We start from the raw sequence: 26297 nt of genomic DNA on the forward strand, positions 1-26297 counted from the left end.
GCAGTCTAGAAGTCTAGATGCTCTCCATCTGCCAGGGTCTCCTGGAAGCCCCCTTGCCCCATCTCCGCCGTCTCCCACCGCTCTGAGAGGCAGGGAGGAGGAAGAAGAGGTCCCCTGCTCTGCCTCTCTCCTTGGCCCCTTGAAGGAGCCCGGGAAACCAATCATTTTTTGGTCCTTCATAGTTTAGCAAAGAAGACAGGTGAGATGGAGGCCCAATGAGAAGGTTAGCTCTCACTTAAGGTAAGAAGGTGAGACTGTAAGCTCCTTGCGGTTCGGCCTGCGGGGTCTGCGTGGGCAGGAAGGTGTCTGTTTGTTGTTCTATTAATACTAAGCACGGCGTAGTGGATAGAGCACTGGCCTGGGATCCGAAGGTCATGGGTTCTAATCCAGACTTGGCCACTTGCTGTGTGACCTTGGGTAAGTCACTTCACTTCTCTGGGCCTCAGTTACCTCGCCTGTAAAATGAAGATTGAGACTGCGAGCCCCACATGGGACAGGGACTGCGTCCAACCCGATTTGCTTGTATCAATCCCAGCGCGTAGTACAGTGTCTGGCACACAGTTAAGTGCTTAACAAATGCCATTATTATTATTATTACTATTCATTCAGTCACCCACCACTAATCTCCTCACTGTACCTCGCTCTCGCCTGTCCCGCCATCGACCCCCGGCCCACGTCATCCCCCGGGCCCGGAATGCCCTCCCTCTGCCCATCCGCCAAGCTAGCTCTCTTCCTCCCTTCAAGGCCCTGCTGAGAGCTCACCTCCTCCAGGAGGCCTTCCCAGACTGAGCCCCTTCTTTCCTCTCCCCCTCGTCCCCCTCTCCATGCCCCCGTCTTACCTCCTTCCCTTCCCCACAGCACCTGTATATATGTATATATGGTTGTACATATTTATTACTCTATTTATTTATTTATTTATTTATTTTACTTGTACATTTCTATCCTACTTATTTTATTTTGTTGGTATGTTTGGTTCTGTTCTCTGTCTCCCCCTTTTAGACTGTGAGCCCACTGTTGGGTAGGGACTGTCTCTATGTGATGCCAATTTGTACTTCCCAAGCGTTTAGTACAGTGCTCTGCACATAGTAAGCGCTCAATAAATACGATTGATTGATTGATTGAGTGCTTACTGTGTGCAGAGCACTGTACTAATACTGCTAACAATAATAATGATATTGGTAAGCACTTACTATGTGCCAAACACTGTTCTAAGTGCTGGGGTAGAGACAAGGTGATCAGGTTGTCCCACGTGGGGCTCACAGTCTTCATCCCCATTTTCCAGTTGAGGTCACTGAGGCCCAGGGAGGCAAAGTGGCTTGCCCAAGGTCACACAGCAGACAAGTTCAATTGAATGAGTGAATGAAGTGGTGGATCCGGGATTAGAACCCGTGTCTTCTGACTCCTAATCCCGGGCTCTAGCCGCTAGGCCTTGCTGCTTCTATTGTCCTCTCCCAAGTGCCATGTGGGACAACCTGATCACTTTGTATCCCCCCAGTGCTTTGAACAGTGCTTTGCACATAGTAAGTGCTTAACAAGTACCATTATTATCATTATTAATTAGACCAGCGCTTTGAACAGTGCTTTGCACATAGTAAGTGCTTAACGAGTACCATTATTATCATTATTAATTAGACCAGCGCTTTGAACAGTGCTTTGCACATAGTAAGTGCTTAACAAGGACCATTATTATCATTATTAATTAGACCAGCGCTTTGAACAGTGCTTTGCACATAGTAAGTGCTTAACAAGTACCATTATTATCATTATTAATTAGACCAGCGCTTTGAACAGTGCTTTGCACATAGTAGGTGCTTAACGAGTACCATTATTATCATTATTTAGACCAGCGCTCTGAACAGTGCTTTGCACATAGTAGTGCTTAACAAGTACCATTATTATCATTATTAATTAGACCAGCGCTTTGAACAGTGCTTTGCACATAGTAGGTGCTTAACGAGTACCATTATTATCATTATTAATTAGACCAGCGCTTTGAACAGTGCTTTGCACATAGTAGGTGCTTAACGAGTACCATTATTATCATTATTAATTAGACCAGCGCTTTGAACAGTGCTTTGCACATAGTAGGTGCTTAACAAGTACCATTATTATCATTATTAATTTGACCAGCGCTTTGAACAGTGCTTTGCACATAGTAGGTGCTTAACGAGTACCATTATTATCATTATTAATTAGACCAGCGCTTTGAACAGTGCTTTGCACATAGTAAGTGCTTAACAAGGACCATTATTATCATTATTAATTAGACCAGCGCTTTGAACAGTGCTTTGCACATAGTAAGTGCTTAACGAGTACCATTATTATCATTATTAATTAGACCAGCGCTTTGAACAGTGCTTTGCACATAGTAGGTGCTTAACAAGTACCATTATTATCATTATTAATTAGACCAGCGCTTTGAACAGTGCTTTGCACATAGTAGGTGCTTAACGAGTACCATTATTATTATTATTATTTATTAGAGAAGCATGTGGCTCAGTGGAAAGAGCCCAGGCTTGGGAGTCAGCGCTTACTATTAACCCCCATTTGGCAGATGAGGTAACTGAGGCCCAGAGGAAGTGAAGCGACTTGCCCAAAGCCACACAGCCGACCAGCGGCAGAGGGGGGATTGGAACCCAGGACCTCAGACTCCCAAACCCGGGCTCTTTTCCGCTGAGCCACTCTGAATAAGTGAATGAATGAAGGAAGGAAGGAAGGAATGAGTGAATGAAGGAATGAATGAATGAATGAAGGGCGGGAGGGGTCCGAGGCCACGCCCCCTGCCCTCCGGCCAATGGGAGCGGCTCCTGGGGGTCACGTGGGGGGACCCCTCTCCTGGGCCTGCTTCCCATCCTTGCTGCCATCCTTTGTGCTGCCCATCCTTCCTCCGTCTGCCCAATCCATCCTCCCCGGTGCCCGCCGCCATGCCCATCTTCTCCTTGCAGACCAACGTGAGCCGGGCCGCCGTGCCCGACGCCCTGGCCTCCGAGCTCACCCAGCAGCTGGCCCAGGCCACGGGAAAGCCCGCTCAGGTGGGCGGGAAGGGCAGAGGGAGGGGCGGCCGGCCGAGGGGTCGAGGCTGGGCCTTCCCCCGGGCACGGGCATGGTATTTGGGAAGCGCTTACTATGGGCCCAGCACTGGTCTAAGCGCCGGGTAAGGGTTGCTCCCCGAACTGGGGACGGGGCTGGGCCCTCTCCCGGGCACGATCAATCAATCAGTCGTATTTATTGAGCGCTTACTGTGTGCAGAGCACTGTACTAAGCACTTGGGAAGTACAAGTTGGCAGCGATGATGGTGATGGTATTTGTTAAGCGCCCACTATGTGCCCAGCACTATTCTAAGCTCTGGATAAGGGTTGCTTCCCGAACTGGGGTCTGGGGACGGGACTGGGCCCTCTCCCGGGCACAAGGGCTGGGCCCTGTCCCGGGCATGGTCATGGTATCTGTTAAGCGCTTACTATGTGCCCAGCATTGTTCTAAGCGCTGGGTAAGGGTTGCTCCCCGAACTGGGGACGGGCCTGTGCCCTCTCCTGGGCACGATGATGGTGATGGTATTTGTTAAGCGCATACTATGTGCCCAGCATTGTTCTAAGCGCTGGATAAGGGTTGCTCCCCGAACTGGGGACGGGGCCGGGCCCTCTCCCGGGCACGATGATGGTAATGGTATTTGTTAATCGCCCACTATGTGCCCAGCACTGTCCTAAGCGCTGGATAAGGGTTGCTTCCCGAACTGGGGTCTGGGGACGGGACCGGGCCCTCTCCCGGGCACCATTATGGTGCTGGTATTTGTTAAGCGCCTACCATGTGCCCAGCACTGTTCTAAGCGCCGGATGACGGTTGCTTCCCGAACTGGGGGCTGGGGGCTGGGACTTCTCCCGGGCACGGTGATGGTGTTTGTTAAGCGCTTACCATGTGCCAAGCGCTGTTTTAAGCGCTGGATGAGTGTTGCTTCCCGAACTGGAGTCTGGGGTCGGGGCTGGGCCCTCTCCCGGGCACGGTGATGGTGGTGGTATTTGCTAAGCGCTTACTATGTGCCCAGCACTGTTCTAACCGCTGGATGAGGGTTGCACCCCGAACTGGGGGCTGGGGGCTGGGCCCTCTCCCGATCATGGTGATGGTATTTGTTAAGCGCGTATTATGTGCCCAGCACTGCTCTAAGCGCTGGATAAGGGTTGCCCCCCGAACTGGGGTCGGGGCTGGGCCCTCTCCCGGGCACGATGATGGTGATGGTATTTGTTAAGCGCCTACCATGTGCCAAGCACTGGATAAGGGTTGCTCCCCTAACTGGGCTCCGGGGTCGGGGCTGGGCACTGGGCCCTCTCCCGGGCATGATGATGGTGATGGTATTTGTTAAGCGCTTACCATGTGCCAAGCACAGTTCTAAGCGCTGAATAAGGGTTGCTCCCCGAACTGGGGTCTGGGGTCGGGATTGGGTCCCCCTTTAGGACATGATGATGCTGACGGTATTTGTTAAGCGCTCACCATGTGCCCAGCACTGTCCTAAGCGCTGGATGAGGGTTGCTCCCCGAACTGGGGTTGGGGCTGGGCCCTCTTTCGGGCATGGTGATGGTGATGGTATTTGTTAAGCGCTCACCATGTGCCCGGCACTGTCCTAAGCGCTGGATGAGGGTTGTTCCCCGAACTGGGGTTGGGGCTGGGCCCTCTTTCGGGCATGATGATGGTGATGGTATTTGTTAAGCGCTCACCATGTGCCCGGCACTGTCCTAAGCGCTGGATGAGGGTTGCTCCCCGAACTGGGGTTGGGGCTGGGCCCTCTCCCGGGCATGCGGGCTATGCCCCAAGCTGCGGTCGGGGGCTGGGGGCTGGGTACCCTGCCATGCATGCGGGCTGCACCCTGAGTGGGGAAGAGCCTGGGCCGCGCTGGCTGGGCAGACCACCCCTGCTCACCCCACTGGGCCTCCTCCTCCTCCCTCCACAGTACATCGCGGTGCACATCACCCCCGACCAGGTGATGGCCTTCGGGGGCTCCTCCGACCCCTGTGCCCTCTGCAGCCTGCACAGCATCGGCAAGATCGGAGGGTCGCAGAACAAAACTTACTCCAAGCTGCTCTGCGGTCTGCTCACCAAGCACCTGAACATCCCTGCTGACAGGTGAGAGAGAGGGCGGGGGGCTGGGCTCCCCAGAAACCCACTGAGAGGCCGCCAACCCATCAGGCAATAATATTGGGGACTTGCCTCTGCGCGAAGCGCTGTACTGAGCGCCGGGGTTTGAGACGAGATAATCAGATCGGGACTCGGTCTCCCGGGGAGGGAGGACTGGAATCGAATCCTCATTTTATAGGGGAGGAACCAGAAGCACAGAGAAGGTAAGTGGCCTACGCAGGCCCCGGCTCTTTCCGCTAGGCCAAGCCGTTTCTCTGAGCCGGAGGGTCGAAACCCTATTCGTGCAGCACTGGAAGCGTACTTTCACTCAGATTTGAATTTTAATTTACTGACCTCGGTCAGTGGACACCACCGCCCGCCAGGAAAGGAATTGTTGAGGGTTTTTGTGTCCCGGAGGAAGGGTCAGGGGCTCCCTTTGTGTCGGCCTGGGCCTTAGGGTCGCTTGTGTCTCTTGACCCCTTCCTCACAGGATTTACATCAACTACTTCGACATGAACGCCGCCAACGTAGGCTGGAATGGCTCCACCTTCGCCTGAGAGCTTCCACGCCCGCCACGGCCTCCGCACCCCCTTGACCGCTGTCGCAACCCTACCGGACCCTTGACCTCGGCTCTTCCGTGTGTCCCTCGTCAGGTGGTTGGCGCTTCTCCTCTCCCACCGTCCAGCTGCTGCCGTGACTTCCGGCCCCTAGGTAGAAGAGAAATAAATGACTTCAAAATAAAGCTGGTTTGAACTCCTGCTTTGCGGGGCTTTATGGTGAGCTTCTGACCTTTTTAAGTTGAGGAAAGACGGGGTTCCCAAAACGGGTGGGGTCCCCTAAGCACAAAATGCCTAGAGGTTTTGAGAAAAAACATGGCCTAGTGGGTAGAGCCCGGGCCTGCGAGTCAGAATACCCTGGGTTCTAATCCCGGCTCTGCCACTTACACGCTGTGTGACTTTGGGCAAATCACTTAACTTCTCTGTGCCTCAGTTACCTCATCTGTAAAAAGAGGATTAAGACTGTGAGCCCCATGTGGGACAACCTGATTACCTTGTATCTCCCCCAGCGCTTAGAACAGTGGTTGGCACATAGTAAGCACTTAACAAATGCCATCATTAGTATTATTATTCTCTGGGCCTCAGTTACCTCATCTGCAAAATAGGGATGGACTTGTGTTCCATCTGATTACCTTGTATCTACCCCAGCGCTTAGAACAATGCCAGGCACAAATACCATAAAAAAAACCCATTTTCCTCCTCCTTGTCCCAAAGAATCAGCCCTCCTCCGCCCTCAGAGCAGAGACCTTTTGAGGGGCACAGGAACTTCCCTTCTAATGAACCATAGAGATTGCCATCCCCATTGAGAACTTAGAGCTGTGTCCATCCCGTAGGACCATGTAACAGTTTTTCTTCTGGCTGTGAGAAGCATGAGGCTATTAAAGTGAATCATGCCTTTTAACAAGGCCCGGCCTGGGGCCCTGAAATACTTTCATTTTGACAAGCGCCTGGGAGAGATGGAGTCTCCCTCTGCCCCAGAATCTCCTTTTCTAAAAGAGCCCTTTCCTCCTTTCGGGGCCTACCTGCCTGCCTTCCCCCCCACTCTCTCCCCCCACCACCCCCACCATCTTTGCATGCATGAAGAACTGCTTTGGCTATAATAATAATAATAATGATGATGGTATTTATTAAGCACTTACTCTGTCAGGCACTGTACTAAGCGCCGGGGTGGGAACGAGCAAATCGAATTGGACACAGTCCCTGTCCCCTGTGGGGTTCACAGTCTCAACCCCCATTGTATAGTTGAGAGAACTGAGGTACAGAGAAGTGAATTGAGTTGCCCAAGGTCTCACAGCTGATAAGTGGTGAGTGGAGGATTAGATCCCATGACCTTCTGACTTCCAGGACCATGTTCTATCCACTATGCCATCCTGCTTCTCTGTTCCTACCCCTGCAGCCGCACAGCACAATCTGTTCAGAAACCTGGCCCCTCTTATGGGCTAGCCGAAAGACTTTATTGAACTCTTACCGTTTGTAAAGCACTGTTAGTAAACGCCTGGGCGAGCAGACACAAATTCTGCCCTCAAGGAGCTTACCGTCTATCAGGGGAGATGGACATTAAAGTAAGGTATGGGTAAGAGAAGCAACACTCAATCAGTGGTATTTATTGAGTGCTTACTATGTGCAGAGCACTGTACTGAGTGCTTGGGAGAATACAGCACAACAGAATTAGCAGACACATTGCCTGCCTGTAATGCACTTACAGTCTAGAGGGAGAGACGTATATACGAATAAAACTTATTCTTGATAATTTTACTTATACAATATATATATATATACACATAAGTGCTTTGGGGACAGTTGTGTGGTGAATATCAATTCAGGGAGTTACCAAATCAACTTCAGAGCCGGTGCGGAAGCGAGGAAGGAGAGAACGGGGAAATGAAAGGTTAGTCCGGAAAGGCTTCCTAGAGGAGGTGGGATTTCAGAGGACTTTGAAAAGGGGGAGGCTGTGGCGGAGAGAGGAGACTGAGACACATGAATAAATCGGTGTTGGAGGAGCAAAGCGTGTGGGCTGGGTTGAAATGGGAGAGGACGAGGATAGGATGGAGGGAAAGATCTGATTTGAGTGCCTTTAACATAATATCTTGCCACAGTTGTTCTCTAGCCCTCCATCTTGCTCTCTGCTGCCTTAACCTTGGTGCCTTAGAGAAGGCAGTGACGAGTAGAAACCAAAAAAGACAGAGCCAGCATCTGAGGAGATAGTTTCCACTTTTAAAACTCTGAATTTTCTCAGGTTTCTACTTGACTGCCCCACCCTGGGTGAGGTCCCCGGAGCCGCCGCGAGTCACAGCAGAAACACTGAATCTTAAACCAATGCACTGAGAAAATGTCTGCCCCGTTCTGCACGTCCGTCCCTCTTTCTGCACTTTCCTGCCATTAATGGCTGCTGCAAGAGTCGGCGTAATAAAAGTAATTTTTAAGTGCTTACTGTGTGCACATGGTAGAAGTAATGTGTAGGAGTGATGAGGAGAGGGCGGAAAAGGGAAACGTGGGATTGGGGAGAGATTGTTTATAGGGATGGTGGGGTTTAAAGAAATGATGAGCAATAAAAGGGATGTAAAAAGGTGATAGAAAATGGAGTAAATAGATGGAGTGGCAGATGAGAGGTGGGACATAAAAGTGTGGTAGAGAGAAGTGCGTGGTGGGAGATGGGGTGAGGTAAATGCTGGGTTATAATGGTATATACAGGAGTAAAATGGGATAGGATTGGCGTAGGTTGTTCATGGACATGAATCAGAATCAGGTGAGTGATGTGGTAAAAGAACAGGGAAGATCTGCAGTGGAAGAGATAATAATGATATTAAGTGCTTACCATGTGCCAAGCACTGTTGTAAGTGCTGGGGAAGATAAAAGGTAATTGGGTTGTCCCACGTGAGGCTCAAGGTCTTAATCCCCATTTTTCAGATGAGGTAGCGGAGGCCCAGGAAAGTGAAGTGGCTTGCCCAAGGTCACCCAGCAGACAAGTGGCAGAGCTAGGATTAGAACCCAACAGATGGAGTATGTGGGGAATCAATCAATGGTATTTATTGAGCGCTTAGTGTGTGCAGAGCACTCTACTAAGCACCTGGGAAGCAGTGTGGATTGGTGGGTAGAGCCCGGGCCTGGGAATCAGAAGAACCTGAGTTCTAACCCCGATTTTGCCACTTGTCTGCTGTGTGACCTTGGGCAAATCACTTCACTTCTCTGGGCCTCAGTTCCCTCATCTGTCAAATGGGGATTAAGACTGTGAGTCCCGTCTGGGACAGGGACTGTCCAACCCTATTAGCTTGTATCTAAGCGCTTAGTACAGTGCTCTGCACACAGTAAGCACTCAATCAATACGATTGATTGATTGTATCTACCCCAAGTGCTAAGAACAGTGCTTGACACATAGTAAATATTTAACAAATACCATTATTATTATTACTGGGAGACTATGATACAGCATCAAATGAGGATTGAGACTGTGAGCCCCGCGTGGGACAGACACTGTGTCCAACCTGATTTGGTTGTATCCACCCCAGCGCTTAGTACAGTGCCTGACACATAGTAAGCACCTAAGAATTACCATCATTATTATTACTATGATAGAGAAGCAGCGTGGCTTAGTGGCAAGAGCCCGGGCTTGGGAGTCAGAGGACATGGGTTCTAATCGCGACTCCACCACGAATCTGCTGTGTGACTTCGAGCAAGCCACTTTACTTCTCTGTGCCTCAGTTACCTGGTCTGTAAAATGAGGATGAAAACTGTGAGCCCCAAGTGGGACAGCCTGATTACCTTGTATCTACCACAGTGCTTGGCACATAGTAAGCGCCTAACAAATACCATCATAATTATTACTCAGTGGAAAGAGCCTGGGCTTGGGAGTCAGAGGTCATGGGTTCTTATCCCACCTCTGCCACTTGTCTGCTGTGTGGCTTTGGGCCAGTCACTTCTGGGCCTCAGTTACCTCATCTGTCAAATGGGGACGAAGACTGTGAGCCCCACGTGGGACAACCTGATTACCTTGTATCTACCCCAGCGCTTAGAGCAGTGCTTGGCACATAGTAAGCGCTTAACAGCATGGCTCAGTGGAAAGAGCCCGGGTTTGGGAGTCAAAGGTCATGGGTTCCAATCCCACCTCTACCACGTCTGCTGTGTGACTTTGGGCCAGTCACTTCACTTCTCTGGGCCTCAGTTACCTCATATGTCAAATGGGGATTGGGACTGAAAGCCCTACGTGGGACAACCTGATCACCTTGTATCCACCCAGCGCTTAAAACAGTGCTTGGCACATAATAAGCGCTTACCAAATGCCATCATTATTATTATTATTGTTCTCTGGGCCTCACTTACCTCATCTGTCAAATGGGGATGACGACTGTGAGCCCCATATATGGGACAACCTGATTACCTTGCATCCCCCCAGCGCTTAGAACTGGGCCTCACTTACCTCATCTGTCAAATGGGGATGACGACTGTGAGCCCCATATATGGGACAACCTGATTACCTTGCATCCCCCCAGCGCTTAGAACAGTGCTTGGCACATAATAAATGCTTAACAAATGCCATCGTTATTGTTATTCTCTGGGCCTCACTCACCTCATCTGTCAAATGGGGATGAAGACTGTGAGCCCCATATATGGGACAACCTGATTACCTTGCATCCCCCCAGTGCTTAGAACAGTGCTTGGCACATAGTAAATGCTTAACAAATGCCATCATCATTATTATTATTATTCTCTGGGCCTCACTTACCTCATCTGTCAAATGGGGATGAAGACTGTGAGCCCCATATATGGGGCAACCTGATTACCTTGCAATCCCCCAGTGCTTAAAACGGTGCTTGGCACATAGTAAATGCTTAACAAATGCCATCATTATTATTATTATTATTCTCTGGGCCTCACTTACCTCATCTGTCAAATGGGGATTAAGACTGTGAGCCCCATGAGGGACAACCTGAGGGCCTTGTATCCTCCCCAGCGCTTAAAACGGTGCTTTGCACATAGTAAGCGCTTAACAAATACCATTATTATTATTATTAGTAGTAGTAGTAGTAGTTTTATGATTAACATTCCCTGCTGAGGGACTCAGGCTGGCCCTTTAAGAGCCTGAGGCGCGGGCAGGGAGGGGCGGGGACCGCAGCTTGACACGTCGGGCGGCCGCCCCAACTCTCGCGAGAGCGTCCAGAACTCCCGCGATGGATTCCCCTCCCCGCGGCCGTGACGTCACTGGCGTACGTTGTGACGTCACAGGCGTGCGTCGCGACGTCCGTGCGTGCGGCCTGCCCCCGTGTAGCCGGCTTCAAGGTCGCCCAACATGGCACTCTTTCGGATCCGAAGGTAGGATCCCGCCGCCCAGCGCCTTCATAATAATAAAATAATAATAATAATGGTATTTGTTAAGCGCTTACTATGTGGCAAGCACTGTTCTAAGCGCTGGGGGCGATACAAGGTGATCAGGTTGTCCCATGTGGGGCTCGCACTCTTCATCCCCATTGTACAGATGAGGGAACTGAGAGAATAATAATGATGGCATTTGTTAAGCGCTTACTATATGCCAAGCACTGTTCTAAGCGCTGGGGAGGATACAAGGTGATCAGGTTGTCCCACGTGGGGCTCACAGTCTTCATCCCCATTTGACAGATGAGGTCACTGAGGCCCAGAGAAATGAAGTGATTGGCCCAAAGTCACACAGCTGAAAATCAATCAGTCGTATTTATTGAGCGCTTACTGTGTGCAGAGCACGGTACTAAGCGCTTGGGAAGTCCAAGTTGGCAACATATAGAGACGGTCCCTACCCAACAGTGGGCTCACAGTCTAGAAGGGGGAGACAGAGAACAAAACGTAACATATTAACAAAATAAATAGAATAGATATGTACAAGTAAAATAAATAGAGTAATAAGTACGTACAAACATATATTCATATATACAGGTGCTGTGGGGAAGGGAAGGAGGTAAAGCGAGGGGGAGGAGGGGAAGAGGAAGGAGGGGGCTTAGTCTGGGAAGGCCTCCTGGGGGAGGTGAGCTCTCAGTAGGGCCTTGAAGGGAGGAAGAGAGCTAGCTTGAATGTTGGTATTTGTTAAGCACTATGTGCCAAGGACTCTTCCAAGCGCTTGGGTAGATACCAGGTAATTAGGTTGTCCCATGTGGGGCTCACAGTCTTCATCCCCGTTTTCCAGGTGAGGGAACTGAGGCCCAGAGAAGTGAAGTGACTTACCCAAAGTCACACAGCTGACAAGTGGCGGAGCCAGAATTAGAACCCATGACCTCTGACTCCCAAGCACGGGCTCTTTCCACTGAGCCACGATGCTTCTCTTTTTACTCTTATGTTGTAGTTTCTCAAACGCTTAGTACAGTGCTCTGCACTCAGTAGGCACTCGGGCTCTATCCACTAAGCCCAGGCTATTTCTCTCCCGCAGCGCGCAGTGCTTAGTGCATAATAAGGGCTTATTACACATCGCAGTCATTATTATTCATTACGAGGAAGGGTGAGAGGGATTAGGAGTAGTTTCTGGGCACACATTCGGGTCTCTGCTTGGGTTTGTTAGGTACTTGGAGGAGCGGGAGGAAAGCAGCTCCGGGGACCAGGCCCAGGCGCTGCTGGAACGGTTACAACGGCAGGCCCGGGAGCGACAGCTTAAGAAACAGCAAGAGGCGGCCACCCCCGAACCCTCCCGCCAACCCCAGGCACCGGACCTCAAGGCCGAGCCCCCCAACAAACCCCAGGCACCGCACGTGAAGGCCGATGTCCAGGTAGAGCCGAAGAGAAAAACGAAGAAGAGGAAACGAGAGGAGGAGGAGAGCCCCCCAGGTGACCCGGCTTCCGAAAAGGCAGAGGCCAGCGGGGAAGAGAACCACACCCCCAGGAAGAAAAGGAAAAAGAAGAGAAAAGGAAAAGTGGAAAATGGCCAAATTACTGCAGGTATTAGTGAGTGTTTGGCTGGTGTTCTGTTAGCTAGAATAATAATAATAATAATGGTATTTGTCAAGGGCTTACTATGTGCCAGGCACTGTACTAAGCGCTGGGGTGGATAGAAGCAAATCGAGTTGGACACAGTCCCTTTTGCTTGTGGGGCTCACCGTCTCAATCCCCGTTTTACAGATGAAGTAACTGAGGCACAGACGAAGTGAAGTGACTTGCCCACGGGCACTTCATTATGCCACACTGCTTCTTTAGAAGATAGCCCAGCCCTGCTTGTCAGTCCTGGGCTCTAATCCGGGTCTGCCTGGAGTTGGGGAAGCAGTGTGGTGTAGCGGATAGAGCTCGGGCCTGAAAGTCAGGCGGTAATGGGTTCTAATCCCGGCTCCACCACTTGTCTGCCGTATAACCTGGGGCAAGTCACTTCATGTCTCTGGGCCTCAGTTACCTCATCTGTAAAATGGGGATTAGTAATAATAATAATGATGGTATTTATTATGTGCTTACTATGTGCAAAGCGCTGTTCTAAGCGCCAGGGAGGTTACAAGGTGATCAGGTTGTCCCACATGGGGCTCACAGTCTTCATCCTCATTTTACAGATGAGGGACTTGAGGCCCAGAGAAGTGAAGTGATTTGCCCAAAGTCACCCAACTGACAAGTGACAGAGCCGGGATTTGAACCCATGACCTCTGACTCCAAAGCCCGCTCTCTTTCCCCTGAGCCACGCTGCCTCTCCTAGCCTGTGAGCCCCACATGGGACAGGGTCTGTGTCCAACCTGATTACCACATATCTACACCAGTGCTTAGAACAGTGTTTGGCACATAGTAAGCACTGAACAAATGCCATAATAATAATTATTATCGCTGCCTGTGTCTGACCAGCCTCTCTCTCAAGTCGTTCTTTCTCTCTGCTCCCAGGTGCTGCCTTTGTTGGGCCTGCCTTTCTTTGCTCGTCCCCTGGGGTTCTTTATCTTTGTAGGGTGTCATATTGGGATCTTTCCATTTCTCCCCATTCCGGCAGGTTTGTTGGGAAGCGGAGGCCGAACGGAAAAGGAAGGATCCCCAGAGAAGACCGAGGAGAAGCAGACCACCGGTTCCCCAAGGGAGACACTGCCCGGCCCAGCCGATGCGCTCATCCTTGGAGGCTTTGGCAAGAAGGCTCTGCAAAAGGTAATAATAATAATAATGGCATTTATTAAGTGCTTACTATGTGCAAAGCACTGTTCTAAGCATTGGGGCGGTTACAAGGTGATCACGTTGTCCCACAGGGGGCTCAGTCTTAATCCCCATTTTACAGATGAGGTAACTAAGGCATAGAGAAGCTAAGTGACTTGCCCAAAGTCACACAGGTAGGCAATATAGGGTGGGGGCCGGGGCCCCGGATTCTCCTCTGGTGTTCAGAACAGTGTACAGGCAGCCCCAGGGGGCGGGAGGGTGAGTACCTGAGAGGACACACAAGTGCCAGGGGGAAGAGTCGCTAATAATGCTAAATAATAATTGCGTTTTTTAAGCACTTACTATGTGCCAGGCACTGTACTAAGTGCCGGTGGATGCAAGCAAATTGGGTTGGACACAGTTCCCGTCCCTCATGGGGCCCACAGTCTTCGTCCCCATTTTGCAGATGAGGTCAAAGAGGAGTGAAGTGACTTGCCTAAGGTCACCCAGCAGACAAGTGGCAGAGCCAGGATAGGGTGGGGGGTGCGAGATTAATCAGGAAAGCCTCCTGGTGGAGATGGGATTTTTAGGAGGGCTTTGATGATGGGGGAGAGCTGTAGAGAGCAGAGAGAGGATAGTCCCGAGAGGCAGAAAGTCATGGGATCTAGTCCCGGCTCCGCCACTTGTCTGCTGTGTAACCTTGGGCAAGTCACTTCATTTCTCTGGGCCTCGGTGACCTCATCTGTAAAAATGGGGATTGAGACTGTGAGCCCCAAGTGGGACTAGGGACTCCGTCCAACCCATTTTGCTTGTACGGTGCCCGGCACATAGTAAGCACTTAACAAATACTGTCCTTATTATTATTAGTCTGTTGCAAGAGGTCGGTGGAGAGGTATAATGATGAGAACGAGGCCCCGAGCGACTTGGCATGGGAGGAGCAAAGCTTGCGAACTGGGGTGGGGTGGGAGAGGAGGGAGGAGAAGCCGGGGGCGGAAATTGCTGATGGAGTGTCTTGGAGCTGATGGTCAGGAGTTTCTACTTGATGTGAAGAGGAGTGCGCACAGCGTGGTTTGGAAGGAGTGGGGAGATATGGGCTGAGTGATTTTTCCAGAAAAATGATCCGGCCGCAGAGCAAAGTATGGCCTGGAGTCGGGGAGAGGCAGGAAGCTGGGAGGTCAGCGAGGAGGCCGATGTAGTCGTTGAGGTGGGAAACGACAAGTGCTCAGTCCAGTGTGGAAGGAAAGGGACAGACTCTGGAGATGTCGGGAAGAAAGAAGTGACGGGATATGGCGACTGCCTGGGGAAGGGGGTTAAAAGAGAGAGGGGAGAGAAGTCAAGGATCATGGCCAGATTGTCAATTAGTCAGTCAATCGTGTTTATTGAGCGCTTACTTTGTGCAGAGCACTGTACTAAGCACTTGGGATAGGACAGTGTAACAGTCGCATTCCCTGCCCACAATGTGCTTACAGTCTCTAGAGGGAGAAAACAAGCTGTTTCTTCAAACAGGTGCAGCCTTTCTTACCCCAGTGGCTGGCTGAGCCCAGCCGGGTCGGGAAGAGCGTCACGGAAGACCTGGTGCCCATCCGGGATATTCCGGGGATCCACCCTGGTATCCAAAAGAAGCTAGAGGCGAACGGCATCTCCAGCTATTTTCCAGGTACTCCAGGCTCTCACCAAGGTGTCTTCCCAGAGTTCAGCAGAAGAAAACACGGCCCTTGCCCTCAAAGAGCTCGGCTCTAACAGGGGAGGTGGACTGGCGAAGATAATTGGGGCCGGAAAGGGTGGGCGTCAACTGCAGTGAATGTGGGACCCCAGCAGGCAATAAGCCCCGGGCGCTGAGGTCGGGGGTGGCGTGGGAGTGTCAGGCTGGGGGTCACTCTGCTGCTCGGAAGCAGCACGGCATAGTGGAGTTCTCATCCCGGCTTCACCTCACTTAACTTATTTGTAAAATGGGGATTGAGACTGTGAGCCCCATGTGGGACCGGGACTGTGTCCAACCCGATTTGCTTGTGTCTACCAAGCGCTTAAGAAATACCACAGTTGCTGTTATTATTCGTGGAAGTGGGTTGGATTGAACTACCCAACTCGTGGTGGGCAGGGAACGTGTCTGCTATATTGTACTCTCCCAAGCGTGTGGTACAGTGCTCTGCACACCATAAGCGCTCGGTAAGTACGATCGATTACGTATGGACCGTCTTTTCTCTCTGCCCCGTTTAGTTCAGGCCGCCGTGATCCCCGCGGTCCTGGAGGGTGCGACCCACGGCTTCTTGGTGGGCAGGGGCGGCTACCGGCCCAGGGACATCTGTGTGTCGGCCCCCACGGGTAGCGGCAAGACCCTGTCCTTCGTCATCCCCGTGGTCCAGGTGAGTGGGGGCGGCGGGCGACAGAGGGAGGAGTCTCCGGAGCCCCAACTCCCCGGGCCCTGACACCCGCTTTGCTTCACTTGGCAGATCCTGTCGGAGCGGGCCGTGTGCCACGTCCGGGCGCTGGTCGTGCTGCCCACGAAGGAACTCGCCCAGCAGGTGTGGAGGCGGGGCGGCGGGCGGCAGCAGGCTCATCTTCTCCCCTCATAGTTCCCCCCTCCGTCCCTCTCCCCGGCTACGGGTGGCGGGCCCGTTCCGCGACAGAGAAGCCACTCAACCTGGGTTGTTCCCGGGGGGCCACGACTGCCCCCTTGCCCTCACCCTAACCGCTGGGCCCTCCGTCTCCCATCCTGCTCCGCCCACCCCTCCTGGCCTCCGGCCCATCCCACTTGGGTGGGAGATTTGCTGGTCAGGGGACGGGGGACCCGCCTGCCCATCCAGTACCCACTCGAAGGGACATTAAGAGCCAAGCCAAAGAGGAGGAGGAGTAGAGGGCATTAAGAGGCATTAAGAGGAGTAGAGGGCATCCTCGTCGCCAAACTCACCTCCGTCTGTCCTCTCTCCTCCCGTCCGTCTGTGCAGGTGAGCAAGGTGTTCCACACGTACACGGAGCAGACGGTGCTCAGAGTCGCTCTGGTCACCGGCCAGAAGTCCCTCGCCAAGGAGCAGGAGCTGCTCGTCCAGGAAACGTATGGCCCCGCCCCTCTCTCCCCCAACACCTTTTTACAGTATTAAGTGCTTACTCTACGTCAGGCACTGTTCTGAGTGCCAAGGTACATACGCTTGGTCCGCAGCTTGGCTCCACCGCCTGTCTGCTGGGTGACCTTGGGCAAGTCACTTAACTCCTCTGGGCCTCAGTCAGTCCCCTCATCTGTGAAATGGCATTAAGAATGTTAGCCTCGTGTGAGACAGAGACTGTTATCTGATTAACTGGTATCTACCCAAACGCTTAGAACAGTGCTTGGCACATAGTAAGTGCTCAATAAGCACCATTATTATTATTATTATCATCCTCACAGGGTGGGCCTTGGGTTCGGAGGTACAGGGAGGGTTGGCAGCCACCGGGCCAGGTGCTGAGGAAACTGGCTCCTGATGCTGGCCATGCTGAGCCTCGTAATAATAATGATGGCATTTATTAAGCGCTTACTTTGTGCAAAGCACTGTTCTAAGTGCTCGTAGGGGTCAGCTCCGTGTGGCCGTCGGACCCCGAGCTCGCGGCCCGGGGAGGTTGCCGAGGCCCGGCTCCTTCTGGTCCCCAGGCCGGGGTCGGCCCAGGGCGCCGCCCCCAGCTTGTCCTCTTGGGCCTCTTCAGGGACACCGGCTATCGCAGCCTGGCTGACATCGTGGTGGCCACCCCGGGCCGGCTGGTGGACCACATCGACCAGACCCCGGGCTTCAGCCTCAGGCAGCTCCGCTTCCTGGTGAGCGGGTGTCCCCTGGCAGAGATTCCATCCACCCCCTCCCCTTCCCCCTCACCCCACCACTTCCCTCTGGGCCCTAGCCTGTGGGGGGTCCACTCCAGCTGGGTGAGGCCTGCTCCTCCTCCCCGCCCTGCTCCTTCCTGTCCTCATCTTCCTCCTCCTTCTCGTTCTCGTTCTCATCTTCCTCCTCATTCTTGTTTTCCTCTTTTTCCTCCTCCTCCTCTTCCTCCTACTCTTCTTTGTCCTTCCCCTCACCTGCCCAGCCCTGGTCCTGTCCCTCCCCTTCAACTCCGTGCCCTCAGTGGCTTTTCCCCGCCTCAGCTGGCCGCCGTCCAGTCCCTCCTCTTCGTCCGGGGCCCCGGTCCCCGGCACTCACGGTGGGATCCCAGACCTTGCTAGATGTTGCAGTCAGTGGCCGAGACTCCCCTGGGGCACAGCAGCAGCCGGGTACTAGCCGAATGTGCCATTTTGTCTTTCCTCACCTCAAACCTGCCCGCTGCCTGGTGTGAAAGACTGGTCTGTTTCTGCCCTGCTGGGCCCGTCCACCCAAAAGCGGGCGGTGGGCTTGGGGCCGGAAGCAGACCAGTGTGGCGAGCGAGAGGGAGGACGGCTGGGTTGGTTCTTTCCGAAGGTCTGGAGACGATTGTTTCCCATCTCTGTTGACGGCACTACCATCCTTCCCGTCTCACAAGCCCGCAACCTTGGTGTCATCCTCGACTCCGCTCTCTCATTCACCCCTCACATCCAAGCCGTCACCAAAACCTGCCGGTCTCAGCTCCGCAACATTGCCAAGATCCGCCCTTTCCTCTCCATCCAAACCGCTACCCTGCTCATTCAAGCTCTCATCCTATCCCGTCTGGACTACTGCACTAGCCTTCTCTCTGATCTCCCATCCTCGTGTCTCTCTCCACTTCAATCCATACTTCATGCTGCTGCCCGGATTATCTTTGTCCAGAAACGCTCTGGACATATTACTCCCCTCCTCAAAAAACTTCAATGGCTACCGATCAATCTGCGCATCAAGCAGAAACTCCTCACCCTGGGCTTCAAGGCTGTCCATCACCTCGCCCCCTCCTACCTCACCTCCCTTCTCTCCTTCTACTGCCCAGCCCGCACCCTCCGCTCCTCCACCACTAATCTCCTCACTGTACCTCGCTCTCGCCTGTCCCGCCATCGACCCCCGGCCCACATCATCCCCCGGGCCTGGAATGCCCTCCCTCTGCCCATCCGCCAAGCTAGCTCTCTCCCTCCCTTCAAGGCCCTGCTGAGAGCTCACCTCCTCCAGGAGGCCTTCCCAGACTGAGCCCCTTCTTTCCTCTCCCCCTCGTCCCCCTCTCCATCCCCCCGTCTTACCTCCTTCCCTTCCCCACAGCACCTGTATATATGGTTGTACATATTTATTACTCTATTTATTTATTTATTTTACTTGTACATTTCTATCCTACTTATTTTATTTTGTTGGTATGTTTGGTTCTGTTCTCTGTCTCCCCCTTTTAGACTGTGAGCCCACTGTTGGGTAGGGACTGTCTCTATGTGATGCCAATTTGTACTTCCCAAGCGCTTAGTACAGTGCTCTGCACATAGTAAGCGCTCAATAAATACGATTGATTGATTGATTTAATTAAGCCCGGGAAGGGAAGTGGCGGTGGGAACCGGGGGAGGGCGAGGCGACAGAAGACCGAAGTACGGCTGGCAGTGCCAGCTGACCACACCCAGGAGAGTCTTGCTGCCCTCAGAACTGATCACTGTTGGGGGAAAGGGGTCTGGCAGATTGGGTGGGGAGTCTCTTGTCTCCCTTCCTCTGTCCTGGTTCCACTGCCACGGTAGGACCGTGAGTTTCCCGAGGGTGGAGCAGGTGCGGTCCTGGGTGTGGGTAGTCAGACGGTGACCCCATGGCCGGTGCCCTTCTCCTCCCCGGGCAGGTGATCGACGAGGCGGACCGGATGATTGACAGCATGCAGCAGTCATGGCTGCCCCGCGTCATGGCCGCCGTGTTCGGGGGCGGAGGGTCCGGGGGTCCCAGGGAGCTGCTCCAGAGGACGGCGCCCGGGGTGATCACCGCTGCCAGGTAACCGAGCCCCCGTCTCCATCCCCTCCGTGACTCGGGCCTCCCGCGGCCCCCCCACCACGCTCCCTCCCCCGGCTCCTCTGAGGAGAGCGGCTGCCTCGTGGAGATCCCTGTCCACGGTGTTCTTACCCCCAGGAAGGGGAGCCCTGAGCAAACCTCTCCCCGCTCCCCTCTCCTCAGTGCATCCTCTGGCAGTTGTGCCCCGGGGCCGGCTGGGCAGCGCTGCCAGTCCCCCGGGGTGGGCTTTGAAATGGGGCCAAGAGAGCCGGTTACAGAGAGCAAATATGAGGGCGGAGCCTGTGGTTGTGGGAAGGGAGACTTGTCCAGGAGAGAGACCCCTGCTCTCCTCCTCCCGCTTGGACTGGCCTGGAATGCCCTCCCTCCGCACATCTGCCAAGCTAGCTCTCTTCCTCCCTTCAAGGCCCTACTGAGAGCTCACCTCCTCCAGGAGGCCTTCCCAGACTGAGCCACCTCCTTCCTCTCCCCCTCGTCCCCCTCTCCATCCCCCCCGTCTTACCTCCTTCCCTTCCCCACAGCCCCTGTATATATGTTTGTACATAGTTATTACTCTATTTATTTTACTTGTCCATATCTATTCTGTTTATTTTATTTTGTTAATATGTTTGGTTTTGTTCTCTGTCTCCCCCTTCTAGACTGTGAGCCCACTGTCGGGTAGGGACTGTCTCTATATGTTGCCAACATATAGAGCACTTACTGATCAGTACATACTGTCCAGTCGTATTTATTGAGGGCTTACTGTGTACAGAGCCCTTTACTGAGCTCTTGGGAGAGGACAATACAAGAATAAGCAGACACATTCCCTGCCCACAACGAGCTTACAGTCTAGAAGGGAAGACAGACATTAATAAACAAATTACAGATACGATAAATTACAGATATACAGATACTGTGTGCAGAGCACTGTACTAAGCGCTCGAGAGAGTACAATGTAACATTAGATACATTCCCCACCCGCGACGAGCTTGAAGTTGGGGTGGGGGCGGCCCCTGCCAGGGTCCCCGAGCCGGGACCGACCACGAGGGGCCCCACGCCGACCGGCCGGGATCTCTCGCAGCTCCTGCCGCCCCCAGATGCCCCTGCAGAAGCTGCTCTTCTCCGCCACGCTGACGCGGGACCCCGAGAAACTGCAGCAGCTGGGCCTCTACCAACCCCACCTCTTCTCCGCCACCGGGACCGGGGAAGGGCCGGCCGGGGATGGGAAGTACACCTTCCCCGCTGGACTATCGGTGAGGGGGCCACAGGGAAATTGGGGGAGGGGGCCGGGGGGAGGTCGGCAGGGGGCAGGGGCTCACCCGGACCCCCCCCCCCGTCACCCGCAGCATTACTACGTGCCCTGCGGTCTCAGCTCCAAGCCCCTGCTCATCCTGCATCTGCTGCGCCAAGGGGACTTCCCGCGAGTCCTGTGCTTCACCAACTCCAGGGAGAACTCGCACAGGTGCGACTAAGGGTGTGGCTGGGGGGAGACCGGGCCAGGGGCAGGGGACTTGCCGGCCTGGTGACCGTCCCGTACCCCCACCGACCCCGGCTTCAACGCCTCCCGTCCCCAGGCTGTTCCTGTTGATCCAGGCCTTCGGGGGCGTGAAGGTGGCCGAGTTCTCCTCCCGCTGCGGGCCCGGCCAGAGGAAGCTGATCCTGAAGCAGTTTGAACAGGGGAAGATCCAGCTGTGAGTCTCCCGGGGGACCGGGGCCGTGTGAGGCGTCCGGAGGGGCACGGGCTGGGGGACTGTAGGTGTGTGGGCACCAAGGTGCTCCTCGAGGCCAGGGTCCTTTCCATCGACGTAGTGGTAGGAGGGAGGATGCCGCCTGGGACCGGTCCCGTCTGGCTCACGTCTGGAGTCTGGCCCTGAGATGTGTTTCTGGGGCCCCTCCCCACCCGCAGCGCAGCTCAGTGGGTAGAGCACAGGCCTGGACGTCTAAAGGATCTGGGTTCTCATCCCGGCTCCTCCACACATCTGCTGTGTGAACTTGGGCGAGTCACTTCACTTTTCTTGGCCTCCGTTCCCTCATCTGTAAAATGGGGATTAAGACTGTGAGCCCCACGTGGGACAGGGACTGTGTCCGACCTGATTACCTCGTAACTACCCCAGCGCGTAGAACAGGGCTTGGCACGTAGTAAGTGCTTAACAAGGACCGAAATCGTTCCTATTCTTATTGCTCCCAGGCTGATCAGCACAGACGCCACCGCCCGGGGCATCGATGTAGAAGGGGTGAAGCTGGTCATCAACTACGACGCCCCCCACTACATCCGGAGCTACGTGCACCGGTGAGGGGCCGCCTTGGGGAGACACCCCTTCTTCCCCCAGACCAGGGAGCGGCGGGTCCCCGTCCAGTCCCCCTCCTCCCCGATCCGATCCTCCCTCTCACGGCTCGGTTCCGGGGCCGTGGCAGCCGCAGGGGAGAGCCGGGCCAGGCCGTGTTGGCAGTAGCCCCGCGGGCCGTGGGCAGACTGGAAAATTGGGTCCATCCCTCCCGGCGAGGGCAGGGAACTGTGGGCACCTGAGGAGCTGGCGGGGCCAGGATCTCGGCTCGCTGCCCTCCCGCCAGCCCTTGGCAGCTGCCTTGGCGGGAGGGGGCAGGGATTCCACTGTTGTGGCCTCTGCTTCCCACTGTTGGGGGCTGCACTTCCCCAGGTTGGGGGTGGCCGAGGCTTTTTTAATCAGGCTACCTGGGGGGAACTAGTCCGTGGGGCAGTCGCAGGCCGAGGCCGAGCGGGTTGACGTGCCGCGGCCCGTCCGCTGTGCTTGGTTGTAGGGTGGGCCGGACCGCGCGGGCAGGCAGGACTGGACTGGCGTACACCTTCCTTCTCCAGGTGCAGGTAAGCGTGCCCCGGGTGAGGCCCCCTCCCTCTTTCCGGGTCCTTGGAGGTCCCCGAAAACCCTGGGAGGGCAGCTGAGGGGCGGCCCCCCGGTCTCACCCCCCGCCTCTCGTGCTGGGTCCCTCAGGAGCAGAAGTTTCTGCGCATGCTCCAGGAGGCAGGGGCGCCCACGCTGCAGCCACATCCGGTCCGCCGTGAGCTCCTGGAGCCGCTGGTCCCCCAGTACCAGGCTGCGCTGGCAACTCTCCAGAAGACGATCAAGGTGAGGGCCCTGCCCACCCACCCCCCTCTCTGTCCACCCAGTGTCCAGCCTGGCGGAGGGAACCGAGGCCTCCCTCCCCTGGTTTGGGAGCAGTTCCAAAGAGGTGGGAAGGGCCTGGCCCCTGGCCCCCTGCTTCCTTTAACCAAGCCCCCCCAGCGCTCTGGGTGGGCTTCCCACCCCAGGCTCCGTGGGAGGGGGTCCTCACACTTTCCGAGGAAAGAAACCTTAGCTCTAGGGGACCCGGGAGGAGCGATACACTATCATGGAGCCCTCAGTGTGGCCGTGAGGATAGAGCACGGGCCTTTGTGTCAGCAGGACCCGGGTTCCAGTCCCGGCTCTGCCACCTGTCTGCTGTGGGACCCTGGGCAAGTCACTTCTCTGGGCCTCAGTTCCCTCATCAGTAAAATGGGGATGAAGAGTGTTAGCACCGGGTGGGACAGACACTGCATCCAACCCCATTTGCTTGTATCCACCCCAGTGCTTGGTAGGGTGCCTGGTGCATAGTAAGCACTTAACAAATACCGGAATTATTATTATTACTGACAGGGTGATGACAACACAGGTTTCTGACCGGGGCTGCCTTGCCCGGGAAGGCTGAGGGGCTCCCTAGGGCTGGTTTCGGGGAGCGGAGCTTAGTACAGTGCTCTGCACATAGTAAGCACTCAATAAGTATGACCGAATGAACGCGGGTCCTTAAAGACCTGCAGCCCCCCAGGTCACTCGTGGCTTTTATCTCGACAGGAGGAGCGGAAACAGAGGAGGGCGTGAGGCCGGGGGCCTCGTCCGAGGCCGCTGCCTCCCGAAGCCTCCCGGGCCGAGGGTCGGGTGCCACCTCGAGCCCCCGCCGCTGCAGCTTGGCGACAGGAGGGTTGTTCGTAGAAGGAAGCCAACAGAGCACCGGCCCCCGTCGTCCATGAGAGAGAAGGTAAAGCCGACGGAAGCCGGAATCGGGGGCAGAGGCAGCAGTGGCGGCTGGACCGGGCCTCGGGTCACCCTGCCCGTGGGCAAGGGTTGGCACGTTCTTGGTGCTTGGGGGTTCCCTTGTCCCTAGCCCGGCCAGGACCTGGCGCCCGTTCTGCAAGCTGGCCCGGGTTGACCATCGCCCGTTCCCGCACTGGGGCTTGCGGGGGGCTGTGCGTGTGTTGTCCAAAGAGGCCACTCCATCCCATCCTGCATCCCACCACCCCGGCGGGAAAGAGAACAGCTCCTGCAGCACAAGGCCTCAACGGAGCCTCGGGAAGGCTGGCGGCCGCCCTTAACCATCGCTGGGCCTTGGACTCAGAGGGGACTTCCCTTTTATTACGTGTCTCTGTCCTTGTCTTTTGTTTTAGTGGTTGATTATTTCTCCGCTCCTCACGTGTCTCCAGTCCCTTCTTCCCCCTTGAGGGACTGTAAGCCCCTTGAGGGGCAGGAACTGGATCTAATTCTCAACTGTGTATGCCGTCCCAGCGCTTAGTACAGGGCTCTGAACCCAGTAGGCGCTTAATAAATACCATCACTACTAACTGCAAGTGCTGAGGGTAGTCGGGGAAGTGAAAAGAAATCATGCCCACCCCCTTCTCTCCCCCCCCCACCCCTCTAGTATTTATTGAGCACCTTCTGTTTCCTGAGCACTTTACTGACTCCTCAGAGGAGGCTAAGCAACTAGGTCAGCCCCTGCCCTGAGGAAGTTTACAGTAGGGGAGAATCAGGCAGTTGTAACTGACCGATGTAAAGATAATTAAATAGTAGGCAGGCGGCTAAACAAACCAACCACCATCCGGTACTCAGTTGTGTATCCTCCTCCAAAAAGAGGGCTAAACAAACAAACCACTATCTGGTACTCAGTCGTGTATCCTCCGCCAAAAAGAGAGCTCAGCCAGTCAATCAGTTGTACTTATTGAGCACTTACCGTGTGCAGGGCACTGTACTTAGTGTGTGGGAGAGAACGCACTGTGTGGGGAAGCAGCGTGGCTCAGTGGAAAGAGCCCGGGCTTTGGAGTCAGAGGTCAGGGGTTCAAATCCCGGCTCCGCCAGTTGTCAGCCGTGTGACTTTGGGCAAGTCACTTCACTTCTCTGGGCCTCAGTTACCTCATCTGTAAAATGGGGATTAAGACTGTGAGCCCCCCGTGGGACAACCTGATCACCTTGTAACCTCCCCAGCGCTTAGAACAGTGCTTTGCACATAGTAAGTGCTTAATAAATGCCCTTATTATTATTATTACATTATAATAGTTGGTAGACAGCAACCCCCTACCCACAGCGAGCTTACAGTCTAGAGGGGGAGGCAGCGTGGCTCAGTGGAAAGAACCTGTGCTTTGGAGTCAGAGGTCACGGGTTCGAATCCTGGCTCCACCACATGTCTACTGTGTGACCTTGGGCAAGTCACTTAACTTCTTGGAGCCTCCGTTCCCTCATCTGTCAAATGGGGATGAAGACTGTGAGCCCCACGTGGGACAACCTGATCACCATGTATCCCCCCCCCCCCCAGCGCTTAGAACAGTGCTTTGCACATAGTAAGCGCTTAACAAATGCCATTATTATTATTAGTATAAGTAAATTTCAGCTGTGGGCAGAGGTGCTGTGGGGCTGGGTGTGGGGGAAAACCAAGTGCAAGGGTGACGGAAGGGAGTGGGGAGTCGAGGAAATGGGGAAGGCCTCTCGGAGGAGACGTGCTGCTCTGGGGGTTGTGTATCTAGTTAGCTTGAAGACTCAGAGAGTGAACCAGGGAACAGGAGATGAGACAAAGAGTCATTCATTTGATTGTATTTATTGAGTGCTTATCGTGTGCAGAACACTGTACTAAGCGCTTAGGCGAGTACAGTAGGACAATAAACAGACACATACCCTGCCCACAGTGATCTTACAGGGTAGACTGTAAGCCCGGTGTGGGCAGGGATTGTCTCCCTTGCTGAACTGTACTTTCCAAGTGCTCAGTACAGTGCTCTGCACACAGTAAGCGCTCAATAGTTCATGTGAATGACCAGCCATTTCAGTTAAGCAGCGGCCAACTGGAGATGAAGGGGGAGATGGGGAAAATGACGGAAGAAGAACCAGCCAGCATTGGAGACGGATTGAGTGTGGGGGGCAGTTGAGAGAGGAGTCAGAGGCACCTTCATTGGGTGCCTGCTGAGGCCTGTACTAAGCGCCTGGGGGAGTGCAGCAGAAGAGAACACAGACCCTGCCCTCAAGGAGCTCGGCACTAATAGGGGAGGCAGAACGGCAAAAATAACTGGAGCTAATGTTCATTGATTGTTGTATTTATTGAGCGCCTGTGTGTTGTGCGCTGTACTAAGCGCTTGGGAGAGTACAATATAAAAATAAACAGACACATTCCCTGCCCACATCAAGCTCACAGTCTAGAGGGGGAGACTGGAAGGGGCAACAGGGAGGCAGAAGGGGTGGGTGTCCATTGCAGTGAAGGAGTCACGCCAGCAGGCAACAGACTCCTGAACTGAACTGAAGGACTGAAGTCGGGGTAGTGTGGGAGTATCAGGTTGGGGTTCACTCTGCTGCTCAGAAGCAGCATGGCCTAGTGGATAGAGCATGGGCCTGAGAGGCGGAAGGTCCTGGGTTCTAATCCTAACTCCGCCACTTTTTGTTGAGTGACCTTGGCCAAGTCACTTCACTTCTCTGCACCTCAGTCACCTCATCTGTAAAATGGG

The 26297-nt window shown here is 54.3% G+C and overlaps 2 protein-coding genes across 2 annotated transcripts; both read left to right on the forward strand.

Moving 5' to 3' along the window:
* Positions 1–2818: 2818 nt before the first annotated feature.
* Positions 2819–5845, forward strand: MIF (macrophage migration inhibitory factor). Its single transcript, XM_038763234.1, has 3 exons — positions 2819–3032; positions 4940–5112; positions 5594–5845. The coding sequence occupies exons 1-3, from the start codon at positions 2925–2927 to the stop codon at positions 5658–5660; spliced, it is 348 nt and encodes a 115-aa protein (XP_038619162.1). The 5' UTR covers positions 2819–2924; the 3' UTR covers positions 5661–5845.
* Positions 5846–10825: 4980 nt separating this feature from the next.
* DDX51 (DEAD-box helicase 51) lies at positions 10826–23478 on the forward strand. The gene is made up of 16 exons (XM_038762691.1): positions 10826–10902; positions 12178–12551; positions 13570–13718; positions 15210–15360; positions 15921–16066; positions 16154–16225; positions 16649–16755; positions 17379–17487; positions 19410–19555; positions 20631–20802; positions 20896–21011; positions 21124–21240; positions 21738–21839; positions 22328–22391; positions 22519–22653; positions 23395–23478. The coding sequence occupies exons 1-16, from the start codon at positions 10826–10828 to the stop codon at positions 23419–23421; spliced, it is 2064 nt and encodes a 687-aa protein (XP_038618619.1). The 3' UTR covers positions 23422–23478.
* The last annotated feature ends 2819 nt before the right edge of the window (positions 23479–26297 follow it).

Source organism: Tachyglossus aculeatus, chromosome 21 (genome assembly GCF_015852505.1).
Source record: "Tachyglossus aculeatus isolate mTacAcu1 chromosome 21, mTacAcu1.pri, whole genome shotgun sequence".
Lineage (NCBI taxonomy): Eukaryota > Metazoa > Chordata > Mammalia > Monotremata > Tachyglossidae > Tachyglossus > Tachyglossus aculeatus.